Source organism: Ranitomeya variabilis, chromosome 4 (genome assembly GCF_051348905.1).
Source record: "Ranitomeya variabilis isolate aRanVar5 chromosome 4, aRanVar5.hap1, whole genome shotgun sequence".
Taxonomy (NCBI): domain Eukaryota; kingdom Metazoa; phylum Chordata; class Amphibia; order Anura; family Dendrobatidae; genus Ranitomeya; species Ranitomeya variabilis.
Genome location: NC_135235.1, coordinates 472,147,445 through 472,171,261, shown reverse-complemented (window position 1 = coordinate 472,171,261; position 23,817 = coordinate 472,147,445). Strand labels below are relative to the sequence as shown.

At 43.2% G+C, this 23,817-nt stretch overlaps 1 protein-coding gene across 4 annotated transcripts in view; it reads right to left on the bottom strand.

Moving 5' to 3' along the window:
* The window catches only part of UNK (unk zinc finger), a 113,652-nt gene that overhangs the window by 45,925 nt on the left and 43,910 nt on the right, over positions 1 to 23,817 (bottom strand). For all 4 annotated transcript variants that reach the window (XM_077251766.1, XM_077251767.1, XM_077251768.1 and 1 more), the window contains one exon: positions 12,315 to 12,362. In XM_077251766.1, the coding sequence (XP_077107881.1) occupies positions 12,315 to 12,362 (48 nt within the window). The remainder of the gene's footprint in view (positions 1 to 12,314; positions 12,363 to 23,817) is intronic.

Here is a 23,817-nt window from a genome sequence, read left to right as displayed (position 1 = left end):
CTTGAGTACGTAGAGAAGGTAGAGTGATACGTTTTCTGTAACCAGCGCCTACACAAGACATCGACCTTCTCGCGCACCAATTGTGTCTCTAGCAGACATATCAATGAAGCCCTTTGATCTCGAGCATACTGTAAAATCGCCGCTCGTCCAACTCAGTATTTTAATACGGTCCCTCATCACAGTGCTCATGATCCTTCCAAGATTCCTTCCTCCCTAGCCTGAGCTGTCTAACCCCTCCCCCCCACCCTTTAAACTCCCCACTCCCCCCCAAATTAAAGCTTCTTCCTCTCATCGAGAGTTGGGCTCCTCTGCCCATTAGAGACACTCTCCCTTAGGTTACCTTCTCCTTCCGCTACCATTAAAACCACACCTCTTTACATTTATCAAAAACATTTCAAAGCATACAACAAGATAAAGAGATTACAAAACACAGTCACAGAACACCCTTTTAACTACCCCACCACCCTCCATATTATCTATCCCAACACTGGCAAAATAACCGGACTGGCCAGACTCAACTCCACCAGAATTGAAAGTAACATAAGCGGTAAGCAAACATATAATTAACCCAATTCTCCTCTTTCAAAAATAAGCACATATCATATCCCATGTCTCAATGGATTCTCAGTCTCCTTTAGGCTACTTTCACACTAGCGTCGTTTTGAATACGTCGCAATGCGTCGTTTAGGAGAAAAAACGCATCCTGCAAAGTTGTCTGCAGGATGCGTTTTTTCCCCATAGACTAACATTAGCGAAGCATTGCGACGTATGGCCACACGTCGCAACCGTCATGCGACGGTTGCGTCGTGTTTTGGCGGACCGTCGGCACAAAAAAAGTTACATGTAATGTTTTTTTGCGCGTCGTGTCCGCCATTTTTGACCGCGCATGCGCGGCCGAAACTCCGCCCCCTTCTCCCTGGACCTTACAATGGGGCAGCGGAAGCGTCGTAAGACTGCTTCCGCTGCCCACGTCGGGCATTATTTTAACAACGCGCGTCGGCTCATCGGGCCGATGCTAGTGTGAAAGCAGCCTTAGCCTGCAGTTTCTTAACATTAACATCAATCCACTGGGTAGCGTGAAGAAATGAACTCTGTCAAAAGCCACCACTCTTAACCTCGCTGGAAAAAACATGGAGTATTGCACCCCCAACTCTTTCAGTCACCTCTTGAAACCAGTAAACTGCATTCTCTGTTTCTGGACCACAGCAGAGTAATCCGAATAGATGGCAATCCTCTGTCCGCCAACCGTGAGATTCTCCATTTCTCTGGCCTTCCTAACAACGTCTCTGTCCCTATAGTTTAATATCTTGGCCAACATGGTACGGGGGTTAGCTCCAGGGGACGGGGCTGCGGTGGAACTCTGTGAGCTCTTTCCATGGCAAAAACTTTTGTCAGAACCTCGACACCAATCTTCTCCCTCAGCCAGTTCTCAATAAACTCAGTAGGATTTCTCCCCTCTGGGTTTTTTCAGGCAGTCCCACTATTCGGAGATTGTTTCTTCTGGATCTATTTTCCAGATCCTCATTTTTTGCCGCCAGTTCTGAAATCTTTTGAGCAAACTTTATCTGCCTTTTGTAACTTTACAACATGATCCTCTGCAGTGCTCACCCTCTCTTCCATCTCCCCCATGCGTTTGTCCATCTTCTGTAGGGCAGCTTTTATTTGTGTAATCTCCCCTTTAACCTCCTGCATCTGAAGGGTCAAACCATTTAGGGACTGTTTACATGAGGATACAAGTATAAAAATATCCCTCGGGGTCGGTTCTCCCAATTCCACTTCTTGTTGAGTCTCTGCGCCTGCAGCCATGCCACCTTCTCCCTCCCCCTTCTGTACCTCCTTCACTCTATGAATCGTCTCATCCTCCTCTCCTTCAGATCCTTCTTCAGCAGGTGCCTGTGCCTCCTCCCCTCCGTCCACCCGAGCAAACTTTCTTAACTTTGCAGCAGCATCCAAGCGTCGCTGACATGCGGCGTTTGCTTTTTCAGCGTCCTCTCTGTCCGCAGCGCCATCTTGGATCACGCCAGCCACTCCAGCGCCCACGTCTTTCTGCATCCTCCGAGTCATCTTTTCCTCCACCGGGGGTCCCCACAGTGCTCCTCCGCTCCCGGAATCTTCAGCCAACCGGTACGGCACAATTTGAGGCAGATAGCAGTGTCTGCACAGGATTACAGCATTAATGGCAGCGGGAGCGCTCTCCTATGCGTCCGCTCACATGGCCAGCTAGGACACGCCCCCCGTCCTAAGGATGTTCATCGCTCCCAACAATGACTCCCCAGAGTCCTCCAAGAAAAGTAACACATCATCAGCATATAAGGCTATTTTCTCTTCTACTAGGCCATACCTAAACCCACTGACAGACCTCATTTCTAATTGTCTGCACCAGGGGCTCCACTGCCAATGCAAAAGTAGCAGGGACAGTGGGCACACCTGCCTGGTCCCCCTATAAAGATTTAGACTTTCTGACAACTTTCAGACAACTGTCCATTAAAGGGAACCTATCACCCCCATAATGGAAGTTGAGCTAAGCCCACCTGTTGAGGGCAGAGCAAAGTACTGCAGTGTGCAGGCGCCGGGAAAGGTCAGAGAGGTCCGGCGCCTGCGCACTGCAGTACTTTGCTCTGCCCTCAACAGGGCAGACAAAGTACACCTGCGCCGGAGCCGCAGCGTGAAGACAAGAAGAGGATGTTATCGTAAGACGATGAGAGGCCCCGGACCGGACCGTGACGCCCATCAGACCAGAACCGGACCGGGACCGCCCTTGGGTGAGTATAATCTAACCTCTTTTTCTCATCTTTCAGGTTACATCAGGGGCTTATCTACAGCATTCCAGAATACTGTAGATAAGCTCTGATGGTGGTGGGCTTAGCTCAACTTCCATTTTGGGGGTGACAGGTTCCCTTTAACTCCAACCCTAGCAGTAGGGGATGTATATAATAGTCGCACCCACAATATAAAAGTCGGCCCAAATCCAAAAACTCTTATTACCTCCCAAAGATAACGCCATTCAACACTGTCAAACGCTTTACGCTCATCCAGCGATACCACAACCCTACTATCCTCCTTATCCGATGGCAGCTGCAAGTTCAGAAAGAGTCTGTGCAAAATGCAAATTAATCGCTGTAGACTTATTTGGCATAAAAACGGATTGATCAGGATGGCCAAGTCTTGGACCACACTCGCCAAGCGGTTAGCCACTACCTTGGCCAATATCTTAACATTTGCAGTCAGCAACGAAATGGTCCTATAAGATTCTGCCAACCCTGGGTCCTTACCTTCCTTCGGAATAACCACCACTACTGCCTCTCTCATGGACGCCGGCAGCTCCCCTTCCTTTAACACCTCCTCAAAGACTACCTTTAATTTAGCCACCGATACATCCATCAAGTTTTTATATATCTCAACTGGGAGTCCATCAGCTCCAGGGGCCCTAATATTTGTCATTGACATGATAGCAATTTTAATCTCTTCTTCCGTTATAGGTTCTTCCAACCTCCTCCTATCACAGTCCTTAATATTGGGAAGTCCCGCCGCTCCCAGGAAGCCTTCTATATCCCCTGATGTGGCCCTCAGTCCAGATGCATACAATTGTTCATAAAACCTTCTAAACTCCCCCAGAATGCCCTCTGTGTCCACTATCTCAGTCCCTTCAACCGTCCTTAGTTGGGCTTTTATTTTTTAACTGGACTTCAAGATGGTACTGGGGCAGTCCGTTTACTTCCTGGCCAGGTTTTCCATGTGGCTGAAGGCCACAGATTCCAGTTAAAAACCCTGCAGTAAAGGGTTTAGGTGTAGCAGGGTCAGAGTCAGTCTGGTGTTTGCTGGGGTACAGAGCAGAAGGCTCTACAGAGCTCAACCTGTGTGAGGCAACACAGGCAAGCGAAGCCAAACAGCTAAGGCAGTTGAAAGGCCTGGCACCCACAGAGTACACAGCGGTGCAGTCGTCCACGGCAACTGGTCTCGGAGGTGGACTTGCATGTTTATCGGCTGCAAACTGGGGGATATGGTTCCCGTCTGCGATCAAGAGGATATCGTGTACTGCGTATTACTGGAAGTTGGATATTAAAACAGGTTTTGCTTTGAACATTGCTGGGTCACTGCCTCATCACTGCATAGGGTGCTACCGCTGCACTACACCCTATATGGAAATATGTGCATCCATAGTAACAGAATATGTGTAGTCTGATGATGCAGTCACACACCATCATTTACAATGGGAAATTTCATGCACAAGCTTCTATGTTAAAAAAATACTCAAAACCTGTCCTAAACTGCAAAATGTATGTGACACGTCTGAAGGTGGGGAGAGTAAATTCTGTGCCGATTGGTCAAAGAGATCTTTGTGATTCCCGGGAAAACCAGTACTGATAATGCTGGAATGGTGCCAAACAACAGAGGCAAGTGTAAGTATTATTATTTTACTGGGTCAAACATAGGGACTGAGTAGGGGTTGTCCCTAGAGCATGTTCAGACATCTGTATGGAACCGTTATACCCAGTCTGCAGATTTTCCATGTGGACTGACAATTTGCATGGAACACTAATCACAACATGCATTACTTTGGTCTATAATTCATGGACCAGAGTAATGCATGCAATGTAAAGGCGGCTACTGCACCCATCTGCAATGCAAACAAGAATTCGGAGTTTCACACCAAGTCAGTCACGTCCGCAATTTGTGGTCTCAACTTGCCCAATTTCCAACATGGCTTTCGGAACCCCGCTCAAGAGTGTACGTGCATTCTCCCCAGGCCAGTGTGTGGAAATCTGTCTACAACTCCCTGCTGCTATCTCTAACAAAATAGAAAGGGAGGGCTAGAGCAGCAAGCAGGAGCCCTGACTGATTTGTAACTTTTTACAAATGTGTAGATAGCCTTTCAGTCAGATTCTGGGCACATTTTCATAGGTTACTGAAAACATTATTATTAGTATATTTCATGTAAATAATAATAAATTATATGTAAATAATATATTACATTATTTACAAGTAATTTAACCCCTTAGTGACCGGGCCACATTTTTTAAATCTGACCAGTGTCACTTTGTGTGGTAATAACTCTGAAATTCTTCAACAAATCCCATTGATTTTAAGATTGTTTTTATCATGATACATTATAATTTATAATAATGGTAAATTTAGGTCAATATGTTTTGTATTTATCTATTAAAAAAAAAAAAAAAATCACAAATTTGACAAAAAAAAATTTTTAAAATTCAAAACTTTAAATGATTATCCCTTTAATCCAGGTAGATATACCACAGAAAAACATTAATAAATAACATTTGCCACATGTCTCCGTTACATTGTCACCATTTGTAAAATGTTATTTTATTTTGTTTGCATTTTAGGAGGTTTAACCCCTTTCTGACCTGGGACTTTGATGCGGGCTCCAGCGGTGAGCCCGCATCAAAGCCGGGACATGTCAGCTGTTTTGAACAGCTGATATGTGCCCGTAATAGGCGCGGGCAGAATCGCGATCCGCCCGTGCCTATTAACTAGTTAAATGCCGCTGTCAAACGCAGACAGCGGCATTTAACTACCGCATCCGGCCGGGCGGCCAGAAATGATGGCATTGCCGACCCCCGTCACATGATCGGAGGTCGGCGATGCTTCAGAATAGTAACCATAGAGGTCCTTTAGACCTCTATGGTTACTGATCTCCGGCAGCTGTGAGCGCCACCCTGTGGTCGGCGCTCACAGCACACCTGATTTTCTGCTACATAGCAGCAAACAGCAGATCGCTGCTATGTAGCAGAGCCGATCGTGCTGTGCCTGCTTCTAGCCTCCCATGGAGGCTATTGAAGCATGGCAAAAGTAAAGAAAAAAAGTTAAAAAAAATGTGAAAAAAATAAAAAAAATATAAAAGTTTAAATCACCCCCCTTTCGCCCCAATCAAAATAAATCAATAAAAAAATTAAAAAAAATCACACCTACACATATTTGGTATCGCCGCGTTCAGAATCGCCTGATCAATAAAAAAAAAGCATTAACCTGATCGCTAAACGGCGTAGCGAGAAAAAAGTTTTTTTGGTCGCCACGACATTGCATTAAAATGCAATAACGGGCGATCAAAAGAACGTATCTGCACCAAAATGCTATTAAAAACGTCAGCTCGGCACGGAAAAAAATAAGCCCTCAACCGACCCCAGATCATGAAAAATGGAGACGCTACGAGTATCGGAAAATAGCGCGATTTTTTTTTTCTTTTTTTAAAGCAAACTTTGGAATTTTTTTTCATTACTTAGGTAAAAAATAACCTAGTCATGTTAGGTGTCTATGAACTCGTACTGACCTGGAGAATCATTATGGCAGGTCAGTTTTAGCAACCAAAAAACGTGTGTGGGACTGCACTTTTTTTGCAATTTCACTGCACTTGGAATTTTTTTACCGTTTTCTAGTACACGACATGCTAAAACCAATGATGTCGTTCAAAAGTACAACTCGTCCCGCAAAAAATAAGCCCTCTCATGGCCAAATTGACGGAAAAATAAAGTTATAGCTCTGGGAAGGAGGGGAGTGAAAAACGAACACGGAAAAACGGAAAATCCCAAGGTCATGAAGGGGATAAAAATGTAAAAGTAATTTTGCACTTTTTCAAGGAAAATGTACAAAATGTATTTGTTTAGCGACCTATCCAGGTTTGAAGTGACTTTCGTGGTCCTGTATATTGGAAAAACACCAAAAGTAATACCATTTTTAAAACAGCACCCCCGACATATTGAAACCTTCTGTCAGGTAGTTTATTCACCCTTCAGGTGATTTTCAGGAATTAATGCAAAGTGACATGACAGGAATGAGGCCGCTGTAGCCAGAGGACTCTAAGGCCGCTATTTCGCCATGAATTGCCATCACAAACATCAGGATCACACAATCATGATCTCTGGGTGCCGATGGGGTTAAATAGGAACTCCCCACACTCTGTTAACCATTTATATGATGCAATCACTTTTGAAAGCAGCATCTAAGGGGTTAAACAGATATGGATGGTGCTTAATGCGGATCGTGGCTAATGCAGCAAGTTGTCAGTTACAGCTGTTGGATTGTCACCATGTACTTCATGGTAGTGGTAAAAAAAATTTATATAACTTGCCTTTGTTTGTGAAAAAAATGGAAATTTGCCGAAAATTTCGCAATTTTCCAACTTTGAATTTTCATGCCCTTAACTCACAGAGATATGTCACATAAAATACTTAATAAGTAACATTTCCCACATGTTTACTTTACATCAGCACAATTTTGGAACCAACATTTTTTTTTGTTAGGGAGTTTTAAGGGTTAAAAGTTGAACAGCGATTTTATAACACCATTTTTTTTTTTTTTTAGGTACCACATCACATTTAAAGTCACTTTGAGGGGGTCTATATGATAGAAAATACCCAAAAGTGACACCATTCTAAAAACTGCACCCCTCAAGCTGCTCAAAACCACATTCAAGAAGTTTATTAACCCTTCACAGGAATTTTTGGAATGTTTAAAAAAATTGAACATTTAACTTTTTTTCCACAAAAAAAATATTTCAGATCCAATTTGTTTTATTTTTCCAAGGGTAACAGGAGAAATTGGACACCAAAGGTTGTTGTGCAATTTGTCCTGGGTACGCTGATACCCCATATGTGGGGGTAAACCACTGTTTGGGCGCATGGCAGAGCTCGGAAGGGAAGGAGCGCCGTTTGACTTCTCAACGCAAAATTGACTGCAATTGAGATCGGATGTCATGTCGCGTTTGGAGAGCCCCTGATGTGCCTAAACAGTGGAAACCCCCCATAAGTGACCCCATAATGGAAACTAGACCCACCCAGGAACTTATCTAGATGTGTTGTGAGAACTTTGAACCCCCAAGTGTTTCACTACAGTTTATAACGCAGAGCCGTGAAAATAAAAAAATCATTTTTTTCCCCCACAAAAATGATATTTTAGCCCCCAGTTTTGTATTTTCCTAAGGGTAACAGGAGAAATTGGACACCAAAAGTTGTTGTCCAATTTGTTCTGAGTATGCTGATACCCCATATGTGGGGGGGAACCACCGTTTGGGCGCACGGCAGAGCTCGGAAGGGAAGGAGCGCCGTTTGGAATGCAGACTTAGATGGAATGGTCTGCGAGCGTCAAATTTCGTTTGCAGAGGCCCTGATGTACCTAAACAATAGAAACCCCCCATAAGTGACCCCATATTGGAAACTAGACCCACCAAGGAACTTATCTAGATGTGTTGTGAGAACTTTGAACCCCCAAGTGTTTCACTACAGTTTATAACGCAGAACCGTGAAAATAAAAAATCATTTTTTCTCCCACAAAAATGATTTTTTAGCCCCCAAATTTTTATTTTCATAAGGGTTACAGGAGAAATTGGACAGCAAATGCTGTTGTCCAATTTATCCTGATTACGCTGATACCCCATATGTGGGGGGTAAAACACTGTTTGGGCGCACGGCAGAGCTCAGAATGGAAGGAGCACAGTTTTACTTTTCCAGAATTGGCTGGAATTGAGATCGGACGCCATGTCGCATTTGGAGAGCCCCTGATGTGCCTAAACAGTGGAAACCCCCCAATTCTAACTCCAACCCTAATCCCAACACGCCCCTTACCCCAATTCCAACACACCCCTAACCCTAATCCCAACCCCAACCAGACACCTGACCCTGACACACCCCTAACCCTAATCCCAACCGTAAACGTAATCCAAACCCTAACCCAATCTCTAGCCCCAACCCTAACTTTATCCCCATCCCTAACCCTAACTTTATCCCCAACCCTAACCCTAACTTCAGCCCCAACCCTAACGGAAAAACAGAAATAAATACATTTTTTTTTTATTTTTCCCTAATTAAGGGGTGATGAAGGGGGGTTTGATTTACTATTTATAGGGGGTTTTTGTTTGGCAGCTGTCACACACTAAAAGACGCTTTTTATTGCAAAAAATAGTTTTTGCATCACCATATTTTGAGAACTATAATTTTTCCATATTTTGGCCCACAGAGTCATGTGAGGTCTTGTTTTTTGTGGGACGAGTTGACTTTTTATTGGTACCATTTTGGGACACATGACCTTTTTTGATCGCTTTTTATTACGATTTTTGGGAGGCAGAATTAACAAAAACCAGCAATTCATGAATTTCTTTTGGGTGGGACGTTTATACCGTTCTGGTTGTGGTAAAATTGGTAAAGCAGTTTTATTATTCGGGTACAGCGATACCTCATTTATATCTTTTTTATGTTTTGGCGTTTTTATACAATGAAAACTACTTTTTATAAAAAATAATTATTTTTGCATCGCTTTATTCTGAGGGCTATGACTTTTTCATTTTTTTGCTGATGACGCTGTGTATGGTGGCTTGTTTTTTGCGGGACAAGATGACGTTTTCAGCAGTACCGTGTTTATTTATATTATTATTATACATTTTTATAGCGTCATTTATTTCATGGCACTTTACATGTGAAAAAGGGGGCAAATATAAACATGAGCAAAGAAAAAGGCACACAGGTACATAAGGAGGGAGGACGCTGCCCGCGAGGGCTCACAGTCTGCAGGGGATGGGTGAGGATACACTAGGAGAGGGTAAAGCTGGTTGTGTGGCAGTTAAGTAGGTTGAGGATCACTGCAGGCTGTAGGCTTGTCAGAAGAAGTGAGTCTTCAGGTTCTTTTTGAAGGTTTCTATGGTAGGCGAGAGTCTGATGAATTCGGGTAGAGAGTTCCAGAGTATGAGGGAAGCACGGGAGAAGTCTTGGATGCGGTTGTGGGAAGAAGAGATGAGAGGGGAGTAGAGAAGGAGATCTTGTGAGGATCGGAGGTTGCGTATAGGTAAGTACTGGGAGACAAGGTCACAGATGTATGGAGGACACAGGTTGTGAATGGCTTTGTATGTCATTGTAAGGGTTTTGAACTGCAGTCTCTGGGCAACAGAAAGTCAGTAAAAGGCTTGGCATAGGGGAGAGGCTGGGGAATAGCGAGGAGACAGGTAGATTAGTCGGGCAGCAGAGTGTAGAATGGATTTGAGTGATGCCAGAGTGCTAGAGGGGAGGCCAGAGAGTAGGAGGTTGCAGTAGTCAAGGCGGGAGATGATAAGGGCATGCACTAGTATTTTTGTGGAGTCGCGGTCAAGGAATGCGCGGATCCGGGAAATATTTTTGAGATTGAGACAGAAGGAGGAGGCAAGGGCTTGGATATGTGGTTTGAAAGAGAGGGCAGAGTCGAGGATCACCCCGAGACACCGGGCGTGTGTGCCTGGGGAAGTGAGCAGCCATTGACATTGATGGATAGGTCTGGTGGAGGGGTAGAGTGAGAAGGGGGAAAGATGATGAATTCTGTTTTGTCCATGTTTAGTTTTAGAAAGCAAGCAGAAAAGAAGGCCGAGATAGCAGACAGACCGTGTGGGATTTTGGTAAGTAAGGAGGTGAGGTCAGGTCCGGATAGGTAGATCTGCGTGTCATCGGCGTAGAGAGGATACTGCATACCGTGGGATTCTATGAGCTGTCCCAGGTCGAAGGTGTAGCTGGAGAAGAGTAGGGGTCCTAGAACAGAGCCCTGAGGAACACCGACAGACAAAGGGCGAAGTGAGGAGGTGGTGTGGGGGAGGGAGACACTGAATGTTCGGTCTGTCAGATATGACGAGATCCACGATAGGGCCAAGTCTGTGATGCCAAGAGATGAGAGGATCTGTAGCAGAAGGGAGTGGTCCGCAGTGTCAAAGGCAGAAGACAGGTACAGGAGGAGGACAGTAGTGTCGCTTGCTCTTGGCAGTTAGCAGGTCATTGGTGACTTTAGTTAGGGCAGTTTCAGTTGAGTGATGGGGTCGGAAGCCAGATTTTAACCAGTCAAAGAGGGAGCAGGAGGAAAGGTGGGAGGACAGTTCAAGATGGATGTGATGTTCCAGTAATTTTGAGGCATAAGGGAGAAGAGATATCGGGCGATAGCTAGACACAGAGGATGGGTCGAGGGAGAGCTTTTTGAGGATGGGTGTGATCTTGGCATGTTTGAAGGATGAGGAGAAGACATCTGTTGAGAGTGAGAGGTTGAAGGAACTCCTATTCAGCATAGCGTCTCCTCAGTGCAAGGAAGCAGCGCTTTCACTGGCAAGACAGAGAGGATCTGGCCAGGTTTTATAGGAAAAGTTAACAACCAGATCAGAAGCAGCTGAAATGGAGTGGCATGTTTCTGACCAGCATACAAAGGGTCGTTAACCTCTTCAGCACCAAAGGAAACCAAATTAATTTAATATGGGATTCAGACAAAACAGGAAAAATGGAAGACCTGCAATTCACAACACGCAGTGATCTTCTACCCCCAGAACTCCCAGGTTGGTGTGACATACTGGTGACACCATCTGGACGATTCAGAGTAACCATGGGAGAAGGTCATGTGGTCAAATGAGCTCAAAATAGAACTTTTTGGTATCAACTCCACTCACCGAGTTTGGAGGAAGAAGAAGAAGAGTATAACGCCAAAAATACTGTCCCAACCTTGAAGCATGGTGGGGGAAACATCATACTTTGGGGGTGCTTTTCTGATAAGGGGACAAACGACTGCACTGTATTGAAGGGAGGATGGATTGGGTCATGTATCACAAAAATTGGCCAACAACCTTCTCCCTCAGTAAGAGTATTGAATATGGGTCATTGCTGGGTCTTCCAGCATGACAATGACAAAACACACAGCCAGGGCAACTATGGAGTGGCTCCATAAGAAGTATTTAAAGGTCCTGGACTGGCCTAGCCAGTCTCCAGACCTAAACAAAACAGAAAATCTTTGGAGGGAGCTAAATCTCAATGTTGCACAGCGACAGACCCAAAGCCTGAAAGATCTGGAAAAGATCTGTATGGAGGTGTGGGCCAAAATTCCTGTTGCAGTGTGTGCAAACTTGGTCAAGAATTACAGGAAACATCTAAGCTCTGTAATTGCAAACAAAGGTTTCTGTACCAAAATATTCAGTTCTGATTTTATATTGTATCAAATACTTATTCCATGCAATAAAAAGCAAATTAAATAAGCAAAAATCATACAATGTGATTTTCTGTTTTTTTTTGTTTAGATTCTGTCTCTCACAGTTGAAGTGTACATACAATAAAAATTACAGACCTCTCCAGTCTTTGTAGGTGGGAAAACTTGCTAAATCGGCAGAGTATCAAATACTTATTTTCCCCGCTGTATATAGTGTACAGAGAATTGACATAACTTACAAATTTGACTCTGTCCAATGGCACTGGCTGGACCAATTTTACCAATTATGAAAATATGCCCAAAATTTCATTCACTTTAAATAATTCCCTGCCCTCACTTTAACGTAAAAAAAATAAAAATAAAAAAATAACTACAGTAATACTTACAGTTGCTGACGTTGGACTTGTGGGAAGATGGCTCATTTTGCCCCATACCTTCAAAATAAAATGAGAGGAGAGATGATGTTAAAGACACTGAGCACCAAAACCTTCTGCTTCAAGAATGCTTTTTACTCTTGCCAGACATTTTTAGTGCTTGCTCATTATTTTATGTAACTATTTTTATTAAAGATTTTCACCAAAATAAAGACATTGAGATTGTTGTAATCAGTAATTAGCACTGGAATAAACATTGTCATTATGATACCTTATACATTTCTGTTTAACTCTGTACATTCATACAACAATTTGTAAAAAAAAAAAATCATCAAATATGGTTTATGATTTTTTTCCTATTTAATGATACAGTTCTGCTTTAAACAAACATTAATGACAAAACAGTAACAGACTTATGCACTTCATGATTACAAACTGTTTTTTTTTACAGTATTACATTACACTGCCTCCTAGATATTTAGCTTTTCTTATGTTAATATTGATACATCAACTTTGCAGCTATCTGGTGTTTCATCACAGTAATGCATTGTATCTAATTCTCCATCCGCCTTTGTTTTCGTATTCTTTTATTTTATTAGGTCTTGTGTCAATTGTAAGAAAATATTAATACACTACACATTGTATTAATTAATATCTATTACGAGTAATTTATTAATAGGCCATTCAATATATCAAAATCACCTCTCACTTTGCTATCCCTTGACATCGAAAAAGCTTTTGATAGCATATCTCGCCTTGTTCCACTTGCCACACTCTTGAAATAAGGCTTGCCTTTTGATTTAACTATTCAAAGAGGACCTGTCAATTCCTCAAAAAGAAATCTGAGTTAAATACCTTGTAAAAAAAAACAAATCTGTGCTCAACTGATTCTACAGCTTTTTGTTTTTTTTTGCATTTTAAGCTGCATTGTGCGACTGCAAAGATATTCACATTTGTTGATTTTCAAAAGCAGTATGTGAAATCTCTTGTTGCTCTACAAGCAGAGATTTCTTTAGAGATTCTATGCAGGCATGTTCTTTCAACTCTCCCTGTCTCTGCCAATCACAGCACAGAAGCTAATCTATCAGCCTAGCACATGCCCCCCCCCCCAGTTGCACTACAAGTAGAGATTTCACATATTGTGCTTCAAAAGCAACTAATGTGAGTATCTCTGTAATAAAGCGACTCAGTCAAAAACAAAAAAAAGCATAATAATAATTGATGGGGGTCAGGGATTTGTACACTGTATTTAGCTCAGCTTTTTTTTAGCTCTTACAGTAGATGATGTGCGGGCTGAAGGAGTATGTAGCAGTGAGTTAACCACAGTATTTATCTAAATAAATCTATGTGAATCAGCCCATCTTCCTCAATCTGTAGCTCAATATCCAAAAATGCAATGTTTAATTTTGTGCGATTTATAAGTTATTTTGAGTTTAAATGGATTTATATACAATGTCTGATAATTTCCCCAATTCTGCTCCTGTCCCCTGACAATTTAATAGGTTACCAATGTATTGAAGCAGGTCAGGGTAGTGTTAAGGGCACAGCAATCACTGCCATCATGGGTAAGTACTGAACTGTACACTAGTCCATGATTGTTATATAATAAATATTGCCATATACAGTGAAGGAAATAAGCATTTGATCCCTTGCTGATTTCCTCAGTTTTCCCATTGACAAAGACATGAACAATCTATAATTTTAAGGGTAGGTTAATTTTAACATTGAGAGATAGAATATCAAAAATAAAATCCAGAAAATCACATTGTATAAATTACCGTATATACGTCAACCCGAGGCACCTAATTTTGCCTTGAAAAACTGGGAAAACTTATTGACTCAAGTATAAGCCTGGTATGCATTGTCCCCTCATCCCCATATCCTGGTATGCATGGCTCCTCATCCCATCCTTGTCTGCGTGGCTCCTCATCCCCAATCTTGTCTGCACGGCTCCTTATTCCCCATCCTTGTCTGCACGGCTCCTTATTCCCCATCCTTGTCTGCACGGCTCCTTATTCCCCATCCTTGTCTGCACGGCTCCTTATTCCCCATCCTTGTCTGCACGGCTCCTTATTCCCCATCCTTGTCTGCACGGCTCCTTATTCCCCATCCTTGTCTGCACGGCTCCTTATTCCCCATCCTTGTCTGCACGGCTCCTCATTCCCCATCCTTGTCTGCACGGCTCCTCATTCCCCATCCTTGTCTGCACGGCTCCTCATTTCCCATCCTTGTCTGCACGGCTCCCTATTCCCCATCCTTGTCTGCACGGCTCCCTATTCCCCATCCTTGTCTGCACGGCTCCCTATTCCCCATCCTTGTCTGCACGGCTCCCTATTCCCCATCCTTGTCTTCACGGCTCCCTATTCCCCATCCTTGTCTGCACAGCTCCCTATTCCCCATCCTTGTCTGCATGGCTCCTTATTCCCCATCCTTGTCTGCACAGCTCCTTATTCCCCATCCTTGTCTGCACGGCTCCTTATTCCCCATCCTTGTCTGCACGGCTCCTCATCCCCATCCTTGTATGCATGGCTCTTTAATCCCATACTTGTATGCATGGCTCCTCATCCCCATACATGTATGTATGGCTCCCATGAGAAAAGCATATAAAAAACAAAACAAAAAAAGAATCCCACACATTCCCTTCGCGCCCTCGCAGAATCTCCTTCCGGCTTCCAGCAGCTCCTGCGGCCGTGCGATCACATGTTCCCGCTCATTAAGGGAATGAATAGTCACCTCTCTCCAGCCTATAGGAGTGGAGAGAAGTGAATATTCATTACCTTAAAGAGAACGCACCCGAGGGAGCCCTGCAGCTGCTGGAAGCCGGCGGCTGCAGCTAGAACTGTGCTCACGCTTATAAGAGAAATGAATAACATTTCTCTTTAGCAGTGGGCATAGGCTTTAGCCGCAGCAGTTGGCTCCTACCTCCTGTGACCCACTGCTCCGTCACTCCCCCTCCATAAACTGGGACAATGACTCGTGTATAAGCCAAAGTGGTTATTTTCAGCACAAAAAAAAATGTGCTGAAAAACTAGGCTTATACACGAGTATATACGGTATATAAATGTATTTGCATTTTGCAGAGAGAAATAAGTATTTGATCCTTCTGCCAAACAAGACTTATTACTTGGTGGCAAAACCCTTGTTGGCAAGCACAGCAGTCAGACTTTTTTTGTAGTTGATGAGGTTTGCGCACATGTCAGGAGGAATTTTGGTCCACTCCTCTTTGCAGATCATCTCTAAATCATTAAGATTATGAGGCGGTCATTTGGCAACTCGGAGCTTTAACTCCCTCCATAAGTTTTCTATGGGATTAAGGTCTGGAGACTGGCTAGGCCACTCCATGAACTTAATGTGCTTCTTTTTGAGCCACTCCTTTTTTGCCTTGGCTGTGTGTTTTGGGTCATTGTCTTGCAGGAAACCCAGTCATGACCCATTTTTAATGTCCTGGTGGAGGGAAGGAGTGTGTCACTCAGGATTTTACGGTACATGGCTCCATCCATTCTCCCGTTGATGCTGTGTAGTCCTGTGCCCTTAGCAGAGAATCACCCCCAAAACATAATGTTTCCACCTACATTCTTGACAGTGGGGACTGTTTCTTTGGGTCATAAGCAGCATTTCTCTTCTTCCAAACATGGCGAGTTTAGTTAATGCTAAAGGACTCAATGTTTGTCTCATCTGACCACCGCACCTTCTCCCAATCACTCACAGAATCATTCAGGTGTTCGTTGGCAAACTTCAGATGGGCCTGCACATGTGCCTTCTTGAGCAGGGGGACCTTGCAGGCACTGCAGGATTTTAAACCTTTTGCGGCGTAATGTGTTACCAATGGTTTTCTTGGTGACTGTAGTCCCAGCTGCCTTGAGATCATTAACAAGTTCCCACCGTGTAGTTTTAGGCTGATCTCTTACCTTCCTCATGATCAAGGATACCCCACGAAGTGACATTTTGAATGGTGCCCCAGATTGATGTCGATTGACAGTCATTTTGTATTTCTTCCATTTTCTTACTATTGCACCAAAAGTTGTCTCCTTCTCACCCAGCTTCTTACTTATGGTTTTGTAGCCCATTCCAGCTTTGTGCAAGTCTATGATCTTGTCCCTGACATCCTTATAAAGCTCTTTGGTCTTGCCCATGTTGTAGAGGTTAGAGTCTGACTGATTAATTGAGTCTGTGGACAGGAGTCTTTTATAAAGGTGACTATTGTAATACAGCTGTCTTTAATGCCGGTAACGAGTTGATTAGGAGTGTGCAACTGGTCTGTAGGAGCCAGAACTCTTAATGGTTGGTAGGTAATCAAATACTTATTTCTCACTGCAAAATGTAAATAAATTTATATAATTTATACAATGTGATTTTCTGGAATATATTTTTGATATTATATCTCTCAATGTTAAAATTAACCTACCCTTAAAATTATAGACTGTTTGAGTTTTTGTCACTGGGCAAACTTACAAAATCAGCAAGGGATCAAATAATTATTTCCCTCACTGTATCAGTTACATTTAGTTCTACTTTAGGGTCATTATATATGAATGGTGTCAGCATTGGTAAATGTATGGATGGATGGATTTTACTATTTATCTTACGTGAGCTTGATCGTGTTATTTGATTGCTGTGAAACTTTCCTCCTTCCTTTACTTGAATTCTGCTTTCATTGATCTCTTATTGTATAAGTAATGTTTTAATGGCATTTCATAAACATCATGTTTTTCTTATATAAATGTCAGGACTCTGAACATTTTTTTATTACCTTTTTGAGCATTACTGCCCTTTTCCAAGATGGCGTCTTTGGTCTCATGTGCACCCTGTCTTCCTGCTATAAAACTCCACCCCAGCCTTCAGTCTGTGCTAGAGTATTCTGCCTTGCATCCAGCTGCTGACCTCTGGTGACTCCCTGGCTATATACCTGCTCCTGTGAACCTGTGGGGTTATCCTACTACTCTACTCTGAGTTCCTGCTGCATACACCAGTTCCAGCAATCCTCCTTCATCTGCTGCTCGTGTTTGCTTCCATCTGCATTTGCTGGACATGTAAGCTGTTTCTGCTCTGCAAGAACCTGAGACTATTACCCAGACCTCCTTGGTTGAGCTAAGATATTATTTGAACTGCCTTATAAGCATATCTATCTGTGTTTTGGACTAAGCAAGGACTTATTCGTGTCAAGTATCCTCAAGAATAATTGTGCTTCATAGACTTTCTGCGTGATTGCATTTTCCTCTTAAGTTTCCTATAGACTGCTGAGCTGCATATGATATTTGCACCAAGTGTTGTGGACTTGAATTTCCCTCTGCACCTGTTTGAATCACCGTGTGATAATATAGATTTTACCACTTATAAAACTGTGTCCTGTAGTTGTCTTGTTCCACGCAAAGAGTCTCCTGAGTTATCCCCTATAATTATTACAATATTACATAGATTTTTCAGCTACTCTATAGTTCGTTCTTTGTAGGTATTATCTAAAAGGTAGGCAACAAGTCTCTTTAGTGGAAACTTCAGTTTGATTACTACATAATATACATTAAATCTCCACACTCCTCCATAGAATATGCTCAAATGCAGGGATGTCACTAGGGTCAAACAGCCGGGGCTCCTGCCCCGAATGTTTTGCTCAGAGCCACGAATCTCCAGTCACAGTGGGGGAGACAGCGAGTCAGGTGAAAGTTGCGCTGCCTGTGCACTGAACGTTGCCACCCCAATACCGTAATCCCTGCCTGTTACCTCTCCTCGCTGTGAGAAGAGGTGCCCGGCTGCACACAGGACATTGCCGGACATTGTATCCTCCTGTCTCAGTAATCAGGGCAGCCTCTAGTGTTGGCTCAGGAGGGGACGGGGCAGAAGTCACAGGAGAACAGAGCTCAGGAGGATGAGACAGGAAACTGATCTGCCCAGCATGACATCTGATTTAGGTGAGTGTGTGAGTGTGACTCTATGAGTGTGTGTGTATGTATATGAGTGTATGCGCTTGTGTATTAGTGTGTATATTATTGTGGGTGGATGTGTATATGAGTGTATACAGCACAGACCAAAAGTTTGGACACACCTCATTTAAAGATTTTTCTGTATTTTCATGACTATGAAAATTGTACATTCACACTGAAGGCATCAAAACTATGAATTAACACATGTGGAATTATATACTTAACAAAAAAGTGTGAAACAACTGAAATTATGTCTTATATTCTAGGTTCTTCAAAGTATCCACCTTTTGCTTTGATGACTGCTTTGCACACTCTTGATGAGCTTCAAGAGGTAGTCACCGGAAATGGTTTTCTCTTCACAGGTGTGCCCTGTCAGGTTTAATAAGTGGGATTTCTTGCCTTATAAATTGAGGTTGGGACCATCAGTTGTGTTGTGCAGAAGTCAGGTGGATACACAGCTGCTGATAATCCTACTGAATAGACTGTTAGAATTTGTATTATGGCAAGAAAAAAAGCAGCTAAGTAAAGAAAAACGAGTGACCATCATTACTTTAAGAAATGAAGGTCAGTCAGTCCAAAAAATTGGGAAAACTTTGAAAGTGTCCCCAAGTGCAGTGGCAAAAACCATCAAGCGATACAAAGAAACTGGCTCACATGAGGACCGCCCCAGGAAAGGAAGACCAAGAGTCACCTCTGCTTCTGAGGATAAGTTTATCCGAGTCACCAGCCTCAGAAATCGCAGGTTAACAGCAGCTCAGATTAGAGACCAGGTCAATGCCACACAGAGTTCTAGCAGCAGACACATCTCTACAACAACTGTTAAGAGGAGACTTTGTGAAGCAGGCCTTCATAGTAAAATAGCTGCTAGGAAACCACTGCTAAGGACAGGCAACAGAAGAGACTTGTTTGGGCTAAAGAACACAAGGAATGGATATTAGACCAGTGGAAATCTGTGCTTTCGTCTGATGAGTCCAAATTTGAGATCTTTGGTTCCAACCACCGTGTCTTTGTGCGACACAGAAAAGGTGAACGGATGGACTCTACATGCCTGGTTCCCATCGTGAAGCATGGAGGAGGAGGTGTGATGCTGTGGGGGTGCTTTGCTGGTGACACTGTTGGGGATTTATTCAAAACTGAAGGCATACTGAACCAGCATGGCTACCACAGCATCTTGCAGCGGCATGCTATTCCATCCGGTTTGCGTTTAGTTAGACCATCATTTATTTTTCAACAGGACAATGACCCCAAACAGACCTCCAGGCTGTGTAGTGGCTATTTGACCAAGAAGGAGAGTGATGGGGTGCTACACCAGATGACCTGGCCTCCACAGTTACCAGACCTGAACCTAATCAAGATGGTTTGGGGTGAGCTGGACCGCAGAGTGAAGGCAAAAGGGCCAACAAGTGCTAAGCATCTCTGGGAACTCCTTCAAGATAGTTGGAAGACCATTCCCGGTGACTACCTCTTGAAGCTAATCAAGAGAATGCCAAGAATGTGCAAAGCAGACATCAAAGCAAAAGGTGGTTACTTTGAAGAACCTAGACTATAAGACATAATTTCAGTTGTTTCACACTTTTTTGTTAAGTATATAATTCCACATGTGTTAATTCATAGTTTTAATGCCTTCAGTGAATGTACAATTTTCATAGTCATGAAAATACAGAAAAATCTTTAAATGAGAAGGTGTGTCCAATCTTTTGGTCTGTATCTTTTGGTCTGTACTAATAAATTATATATATATATATATATATTTATTTTCTCATTGTGTGTATATCCTGATGTGTGTTGGTTTGTATATCAGTATGTGTGAATGTGTCTCATTGTGGGTATATATCATTGTGCGTGTATATGAATGTATACACTGGTGTGTGTATATCATTGTGTAAGTATATGAGTATATATACTGGTGTGACTGTGTGTATATATCATTGAGTGTATATGAGTGTATACTCTGGTGTGTGTGTATATCACTGTGTGTATATTATTTATATTTTTATATGTTAATGTGTGTTTCTACGTGCGAGTGTGTGGATTTATGGTAGCATGTAATAGGCAGATATACTGTAGCTGTGACCACCGATCCAAAATATGTGAGAAAAGCAGGGTGGGACCAATAAGTTAAAATTTAACTTTTAATAAATTGTATTTAAAAAATGGTGTTGAATAATAACACCTGACAAACAATTAATTGAACACACTAATTCACACTCAACTGTGTGCTGACACAACTAAATGGATTAATCTGCAATTAAATATTATTCCAGGAGTTACCAAAACCTGTATACTAAAACAACTGGATAGATTAATCCGCAATACATATTATTCAGGAAATACCAAGAGTTAAATTATCAAAAAAACACATGTTCCCAATAATACTCGTGTGCAAAGACTTATAGAAACCGACTTTTAGCATGTAATAGGCAGGAGCACATGATATATGTATAAGCACCAGTCCTTAATGACCACCGATATGTCTTATTACGGTGGTCATTAAGGGACCTTAATTCTCAGCGCCGCTTTCTCAAGGCGCCTAGGATTACATGTAACGCGCCCCCAGTGGGCGAAAATCCCATGGTGACAGCTGTATATAGCTCTTAATTGCGACAGCAACATCCAAGTGGTTAAAAAGGGATGAAAACACCTCCTTTAACACCATAGTTCCCCGCGATCTTACTCGTGAGTGCTGATCGTTTCCATGGTACCCCGAGGTCATCTGATGACCACAGACTACAGCAGCTTATTAGACCCAACTATAAATCGGTTCTATCAGGCTGAATCAGTGCAGAATGGAGAGATCTCAGGCATTGCAGTACAAAAGTCCTGCAGTGTATGAGTCCGGCGATCAAAGTAAAAAATATTCATGTCACAGAGTGGGACTAGGTGAAATGGTAAAAAGAAGTTAAATAAAATGAAAAATAAATAAATAAATCAGCACAAAAATCAAATAGCTGCTTCACCACTAAAAAGCACAAAATCAGCCCCCGCTCACATCTATTATCAAGCATCATGATCACTTTAACCCCTTCCCGACATTCGTCGTACATGTACAGTGCAAGTTGGGGGCGGGTGCATGGAGTGTGCTCACAGGCTGAGCCCGCATTATAGTTCAGCATTATTCTGCAGGCTCAGTCCAGTTGTAGAAGTTATCCAGTCTTATGCTAAAGGTCTGCAGTCATGCTGTGAGGCTTGCTCTGCTGTTGATGACAAGAGTGGGTGGTCATGTGACCATAAGTATGTGATTTCTATACTTCCGGCCATATTCCAGCTAGAGGTTATTGAGCGAGGCCACACACGTCTAGCCTGAATATGGCCAGAAGTGCGGAGATCAAGTATTTGTGGTCACATGACCACCCACTCTTACGGTGAACACCGGAGAATCCCCACATGTGATAAAATGATTCGGAAGTCTCAGTCGCATACAGTGACTGCAGAGGCTCTAATGACTTACAATGACAGCAGGGAGTCTGTTGAAGCCCCCATGCCTGCCATCACAGAGCTCTTTTGAAACTCGCTGTGTCTGGGCTTCAAACAGTACATAGGACAAGCGATCACACAAACACAGGTTTAGGTCACCTAAGGGGGCTAATAAATACAGTACATTTTTAGTGCAGAGCTGGAGTGGTGCCACTAATCTAAGTTCCCTGACCCTAGTCTTAGGCCACATTCACACTAGCAGTATTTGGTCAGTATTTTACCTCAGAATTTGTAAGCCTAAACCAGGAGTGGGTGATAAATGCAGAAGTGGTGACGTGTTTCTATTATACTTTTCCTCGGATTGTCCCACTCCTGGTGTTGCCTTACAAATACTGATGTAAAATACTGACCAAATACTGAACGTGTGACTGTGGCCTTATACTTACCAGCTGATACCATCATCTGTTCCCAGCACTGCTCCGGTCGGTCTCCAGCAGTTTGTGACCTGCTGGATCGCTGCAGTATTTGATGGCCGATCCGGAGGTCACAACTTATTGTAAATCTACAAGAGGCAGAACAAGGCCACAATAAGAATCCCGTAGACTTATATTGAGCCCCTGTGACTGTCACCGCTGACTTAAAGGGAACCTGTCACCCCCAAAATCAAGGGTGAGCTAACCCCACCGGCATCAGGGACTTATCAACAGCATTCTGTAATGCTGTAGATAAGCCCCTGATGTAACCTGAAAGATAAGAAAAAGAGGTTATATTATACTCACGCGGGGGCGGTCCGGTCCAATGGGAGTTGCGGTCTGGGGCATCCCATCTTCATCAGATGACGTCCTCTTGTGGTCTTCAGGCTGCGGCTCCGGCGTTCTTTGTTTGCCCTGTTGAGGGCAGAGCAAAGTACTGCAGTGCGCAGGTGCCGGGCCTCTCTGACCTTTTCCGGCGCCTGCGCACTGCAGTACTTTGCTCTGCCCTCAACAGGGCAAACAAAGAACGCCTGCGTCGCAGCGTGAAGACTAGAAGAGGACGTCATCGTAAGAAGATGGGAGGCCCCGGACCGGACCGCGACGCCCACCGTATCGGACCACCCACGTGAGTATAATCTAACCTCTTTTTCTTCTCTTTCAGGTGACATTGGAGTCTTATCTACAGCATTACAGAATGCTGCAGATAAGCCCCTGATGCCGGTGGGCTTAGCTCACCCTCGATTTTGGGGGTGACAGGTTCCCTTTAAGGCCAGTCTGATGTCGCGGTCACAAGATAGAGGACAGGAGCTGAATCGGGAAGAGCTGAACTCGGCGGCTGGTAAGTATAAGACTGGAGGCAGGGAACTTACATTAGGGACCATCATACAGTATGTAAGGGGTATGTGGGGGCCCTCAGGACATTATTTTAAAATGGGTATATTATTAGTTTGATTGTGGCTTTGAGGGGGTTTTATTACTTTTGGAGAGGGGCATCATTACTTAAAGGGGATACTCAAAGGTACTTGTTGCTTGGAGGCGACAATTCTGATATTATAGAAGCGCATATCTGGCATTATTATTTGTTCGGTAGCACAGTGTTTCTCTGAGACACTATTATTTTTATAGGCCCCTCTATCTGGCACATTATCTTTGTAGCATTAATTTGTGGAGGGGTAATCATGGATATGACATAATATTTGAAGTATTGCGGTCACTGCTTCACGCTGGAAGAGCAGACAAGTTGGGGAGTTTGTGCAGGTTAGGAATAGATGGGGACGGTGCTGGAAATGTGAGTAGTCAAAAGAGTTTTTGCTGTAATCTGTGCATCCGAGTGCTGGCAGGAAGAAGTTGTCATGACGGTCTGGGCCAAATAAAAAAGATGCGAAAAGAAAATGACTCCGTCAGAAAGATCATCTGTAAGTCCCTATACTGTATATATCTGTACTGTAATCTCTAATATTCTTCTCAGGACTGGTATCTGTCACTATATGGTCACCGTACGGCGTTAATATCGGTCTTTTCAATAGCGTTTTTTCTTTTTTTATTTAGTAACCTCTTAATGCATTTCAGTTATGCAGTGATAGGTGTATGGCCGCATTATTGGCAGCATTACTGGGCAGCACGGTGGCTCAGTGGTTAGCACTGTAGCCTTGCAGCGCTGGAGTCCTGGGTTCAAATCCCAACAAGGAAAACATCTGCAAAGAGATTGTA